General features: G+C 42.3%; 1 protein-coding gene across 1 annotated transcript in view; it reads left to right on the top strand.

Annotated features, from left to right (window-relative positions):
• Positions 1–1,198: 1,198 nt before the first annotated feature.
• LOC100763208 (protein THEMIS3) overlaps positions 1,199–6,000 on the top strand; it is a 49,020-nt gene continuing 44,218 nt past the window's right edge. Inside the window, exons 1-2 of the mRNA XM_035438859.1 lie at positions 1,199–1,289; positions 2,451–2,585. Coding sequence (XP_035294750.1) covers positions 1,199–1,289; positions 2,451–2,585 — 226 coding nt within the window. The remainder of the gene's footprint in view (positions 1,290–2,450; positions 2,586–6,000) is intronic.

The raw sequence follows: 6,000 nt of genomic DNA, 5'->3' as shown, positions 1-6,000 counted from the left end.
TCTAAGAGATTGGAACTTGTGCTGGGCCTCACAGCCAGAGTTAACAACACTCCTTGGGGCCACTTAAAACTCCTGCCCAATTGGGTACTCCAGCTGTTTGTTTAACCTGCGTTTAAGAAAACAATGTAAAAATCAGCCTTACGCCTGGATTTCCCATGCAATCAGCTTTTACAGCCTAAGCTAATGCATGGCTGTAACCTTAAATTATGTGCTCCTCCGTGCCCCTGACCAGACTAAGGCATGTGTATCATCTACTGACGGCAGCTAATACAGAACTTGAAAGCAACTTCCTCAAATCCACCATAGAATTTGAAAGTTGCCATTTATGGATATTGGTTGCTAATCAATGGTGACTGTTGTCTGGGTCAGCTGGAATCAGTTGGAGTCAGTGACTCAGTCCCCAGTAAAACTCTGTTAAAGATGTCTGTAAAGTGTCCCATTCCTTCTCTGTGTGATGTATTCCTGTGCTGTTCCATAAACAGAGAGCAGAAGCCTGGCGTTAGGGACAGACACGCACTGATGGAAGACACCGGGCACAGGGACAGAGTCACAAGAAGCCTCTTCTTCAGACAGACACAGATTCAGGCTCACACAACAGACAGAGGATGGAAGACACAGGGAGTGGGAAGCAGAGAATTCAAATCTGTTCCCTCTCTTGGTTAAATGACTCCAAGGGGAAGTGCTTTTCTTTCTTTCCCTAATGGGACACCTATGCATTCCTGGTGATTCGGAATTAATCACGAATGCATATAATCTAAGCAACAATGCTCTCCCTTAGCACCCTGTTTCTCAGAAGGTAGCTGAAGGACCAGAGGCATCATCTGGAGGCTTGCCAGACGTGCAGATGACTAGACCCCACCACAGAATCAGTGCAGTGATGAGATTCTTGGGTGACGTTCTACATGCTGCTGCACGGGATACTTCAATCCAGAAGATACTCCCAACAAGCCTACCAGCCTTTCCAGAAAATCCTTCATCCCAAACAATCAGGTACCTGCCCCTCCCAGCCCTGGACGTTGAACCAACAAACTCTTCCTGGCAAGTTACTTACTTTCTCCTTTGCCCTATGACACTTGCCTCACAGGCCAGGTCATGATCAGGTGACTGGTTACCTGCTCACAAGAGACAGCTTTGCTGTCTGCTCACTGCTTCCAGCAGTGCCGGCCATGTCCTGTAGGAGAGAAACAAGCCCATCGTCATGGAGCAAACCTGGGGTTCTTACATCAATTCATTAAATCAGAACTCCTTGCCCAGACAAGTGGAGGTAACCGATGGAAAGTATTTTTCAGGTAGGAGAGAGAGAGAGAGAGAGAGAGAGAGAGAGAGAGAGAGAGAGAGAGAGAGAGAGAGAGAGAATATTCTGGGATCAGGGGGAGCATAAGCTGGCAAGTTCCAAAGATGTAGGTCTTCTTATCAGTCCTGGTTGCAAGCCATCAGGAATGGTAGTGGGCGTGGGAGTCATGTTCTGTCCAGATAACGTCGGGAGATACTAGGGCTCGGGTAAGGAAAACCAATCAGTATTCTGCCAGATTCACCTGCCTGGGGGGAAAAACCTGCACTTATTTCTTCTTAACATACCATAAAGGGGAAAGAAACTCTTTCCCAAGAAGGTAGAGTATTGGAAAAGAGCAAGAAAACGTTCTGTTTATGGAAGACATACATTTACTTGCTAAAGCATTTTCCTTAGCCCTGGGCAGAATGAAATATACAGCTTAGCAATGCTCCTTGCGATGGGTTGTCATATTTCTGCTGTTTGAAGGGTTGTTTTATTTATTTTTTTAACTTGACAGGAGGCTGGGAAAGGAGGGAGAAATTCACCGATATTGCCTAGGAAGGGGGGAAAAATGTTATTTTTGAGCAGTGAATATTTTTCACTCTGCTGAGAAATTACTGCAATTTGACACATGAAATCTAAGGCATAGATAAGCGTGAGCTTGAAAAATTGTCTTTTGTTGGCTTGGTGATAACCAAAAAAAAAAAAAAAATCATGTCAATGTTCTTGGCGTTTTCCTGTGGTTAGCAAGCACTCTGCCTCTGCATCAGAGAGCCGCCTAGCACTTCCTCTGCATTGTGAGAACAGGGAAAATAGGGCTTGCTGCTGGACATGGCAGGGGTGGCCATGCTGCCCACTGGGCAAGGCAAATCATGATGGCTACTTCCGGGGGGGAAAATTACTTGGAACATTTTTAACTTCAACGTGAATTACATATTCTGACGGAGTGAAGAGTCTGCCTCTGTTAAAAGATGCTGATTTACCCAGTCATCTTTCTCCTGTATTCATTCAGAGGCCTCCATTTGTCTTCTCTGTCACATTTAACAAATTTTACTTAAATGTTTGCACATTTTACTTAAAGCTTTCATTTACCTGGGGAAACACAAACCTCTGGATGTAACTTCAACCTCTAAGAGTTGTTTTTCCTTTTGTTTTCGTGGCAAATACTGTCTTTCAGGATCACTAAACAACATGTCATTCTCCAGAGGGGATATCATAACCGTGGTTGACCTCAAGCCGATCCACGTTAGAGCAGAAGTGAAGGATGGGGAGCAGGTTCTGGGTATGGTCAACATTCCTCTTGGATACAAAGGTACAGTGCACAAAATGTTTCCTTCTTTATCTTGAGAACCCTGGTAGAACACGGTATAGGAGGGAAGGAGGGTCATTTTTGTCTAGTTTCTCCCAGTGATGTCGTGAAAGGAAGCCAGGTTATCAGCTGGACCTCGGTGAGCAGGAAAGTAACAGGAAGAGGGTGTTCTCCAGACACCCTGCACAACCCTGCCCCTGGAGCAGGGCTCTCATGATGGTGTTGACATCAGCCTGCAAAGCTCTTTACTGACACTGGTGCTATGGCATCAGCTCCATGCCTGTTGGAGACAAGGGGTGAGGAAACCCCTTAGCTTTTCCCCCTTGTGCTGGATCTGGCGGTTAAGGGTTCCTGTGCAGGAGTGAAGCCAGTATTAGAAACTGCAGGCCACAGATGATATGAACAGTATAGCCCAGTTGTGGGGTTGGCCACAGATAAGAACAGTATAGCCCAGTTGTGGGGTTGGCCACAGATATGAGCAGTATAGCCCAATTGTGGGGTTGTTTGGCTTTGCTTCTGAGACAGAAAGAGACATAAAAATATTCACCTCTTATAGCTAAAGGAGAGCATATGAAATAAGCAAACCACGGTTTGAATTATCTACAGCAGAGTCTATAGTGGGAAATTACCAATACAGAGTCAGGTAGAAATACAAAGGTATTTAATAGGGAAAAGCCTTACTTACAGAGCCACCTAACCAGCTGGCGTGGCAGCGGTCTGTATGCAAGCCAAAAGGGAAACTGAAACTGAAATTGACCAGCCACTGACCACCTCTCACTCTACGTCACCCTGACCACACCTCGCAGGCAGACCTGTAGCCAGCCCCTAAGCAGGCGTGGCTACAGCTTCCCCTACAATTCCCCTTTTAGTCTAAAAGAGGATTAAAACTTAACAGTGTAAAGTATCCAAAATTAACAATCATAAAGGTGAAATATATGAAGACACAACAATCTGCTTATGTCACATCCTAACTATCTATTTTAACTAAACACTAAAGTCATCTGAAAGAGGTGTCCAAGCCTGAACACCTCCTTCCAGTCCCAACCATAAACAATAGGAAGCTATCCCTAACTAGGTATATACACTATCCTAAGTGACAACAATGGGGAAAGGGGGCATAGCATTCTCCAAGTTACTTCCTGCTGAAATGGGACGATGATAGTCATGTGGGGTCCTGTAGGAAGAAAATGTTAGTGTAGTAAAAGTCTTGAATGGATTGTATCCAGTCCATGTTAGATGGGATTTGCTTGATTGAAGATCTCCCTTGAACTCCCCAACTTGATTGAAGTCAGTACCCTAAGCTTTGACCGGAGTGTCGTTGAAATAGAGCAAGTTGGATCCAGTGCAGTCGAGGAGGTGTGGCCCATTTTCTTTCCAGGGTGTCCAGGGATTGCTGTCAGGCAGGTCTTCATTGGCTGTGTAGGATTCAAACATAAACAGCAGAGAAATGTTTGCTTGTGTGTGTACACATGCTGGGGAATGCAGCCATGAGAGCATAACAATTATGAGAGGGTGTACACCTTGAGAGAAAGATCCAAGAAAAGACAGACAGTCCCTAAATTCTTCTTTTATTCTGTATTACATCAATTGGCTTCTTGATACAATACAGAAACACTAAAGTTTAGTTAAACAATGTGCTTGGATTTTAGAGGAGGAAAGCCAAATCCACCTCTAAACCCAGCATTGCTTTAATTGAATAGGGATTAGGAAATAAAGAGAAATAGAGTTCTCTGAAAGACAGCTGTAAAGTTTACCATATGGCACGTTCCTTTTGTTTGATGGTTATAGTTACCTTTTCTTCTTAAGCATCTACCCATGCAGTGTCCTTTGCCTTCTGGAGATGAGTTTTCCTGTGAAGATAAGAGCAAAACACTTCCATTTCCTTTGGGAGGTTTCTATTTATTTTATAATATATACCTTAGTAGAATACCTGTCATTTCTCCTCGTCGAGAGGTTTTTCCTTTTCAACTCGAATCTTGATCAACTTTGATGGTATCCAAAGTTTTTCTTCTCCTGTGGAAACCAATGCAAAACCCCTACCCCAACGTAACACATGTCCTGGTTTCCATACAGAGGTTAGTACATCTTTGAAGTATACCTGCTGATTGAGTTCAGCAGTTTTTTCCATAGTCCAGTGTCTTTCTGCAGCTGTTTGTCCTTTTTCATTGGCATTAAGAAAGTTTAATGTTAAAAAAGCATTATGCAACCTATGTTTGGGGGGTTTAGTCTTCAATGCTTGCTTGTTGAGCATCTCCTTAAGTGTTCTATTAGATCTCTCAACCACTGCTTGTCCTGTAGGATTGTGTGGTATACCAGTAACATGTTTTATGTTATAATATTTGAAAAATTGTTCCAATTTTGTGGAGACATATGCTGGAGCATTGTCAGTTTTTATTTGTGCAGGTATACCCATAACTGCCATCACCTCTAGCAGGTGTGTAATAACAGAATCAGCTTTTTCAGAGTTAAGAGCAGTAGCCCATTGGAACCCTGAGAATGTGTCTATAGTATGATGCACATATTTCAAATTTCCAAACTCTGCAAAGTGAAAGACATCCATCTGCCAAACCTTGTTTCTCCGAATGCCCTTAGGATTACAACCTGCTGGCAATGGAGTTTGGTTATAAAAGGAACAAGTAGGACAGTTTCTCACTATCTCCTTGGCTTGTTGCCAAGTAATGGAGAAGTCCTTTTTCAAACCTTTGCTATTTACATGATGTTTCTTATGAAATTCTGAGGCTTCTAGCACACTTCCAATTAATAAACGATCAATCTCATCATTGCCTTGTGCTAGTGGGCCAGGCAGACCCGTATGGGATCTGATATGTGTAATATATATATAGGATTACTTCTGTTTCTTATTGTTTCCTGTAATTGTAAAAACAAAGAAGTTAATTCTGTATTATCAGGAACAAATTCTGCAGTCTCAATGTGTAACACGACTCTCTCTGCATATTGAGAATCAGTAACTATATTAAGAGGTTCTGTAAAATCCATAAGTACCATGAGAATTGCATGTAATTCTGCCTTCTGTACAGATGTATATGGACTTTGAACTACTTTACTTACATCACCTGCTTTATAACCTGACTTACCTGATTTGTTGGCATCAGTGTAGAAAGTAAGAACTCCAGAAATGGGAGTTTGTCTTATAATACGTGGAAGAATCCAAACTGTCTTTTTTATGAATTTAATTCTGTCAGTTTTGGGATAGTTGTTGCTAATTGTCCCCAAAAAGTCAGTAAGAGCTATTTGCCAATATTCATTATCCTTCCATAAGGAGGAAATTTCTTCATTAGTTAAAGGTACTATAATTTCTGCTGGATCTTTTCCAGTCAGCTGACAAAGTCTTAATTTACCCTTTAAAATCAAATCAGAAATCTTTTCTATATATGTCTTTAACTTTTTATTCTGTTTA

This window comes from Cricetulus griseus, chromosome 2 (genome assembly GCF_003668045.3).
Source record: "Cricetulus griseus strain 17A/GY chromosome 2, alternate assembly CriGri-PICRH-1.0, whole genome shotgun sequence".
Taxonomy (NCBI): Eukaryota; Metazoa; Chordata; class Mammalia; order Rodentia; family Cricetidae; genus Cricetulus; species Cricetulus griseus.
This window is presented reverse-complemented; position numbering and strand designations above follow the sequence as displayed.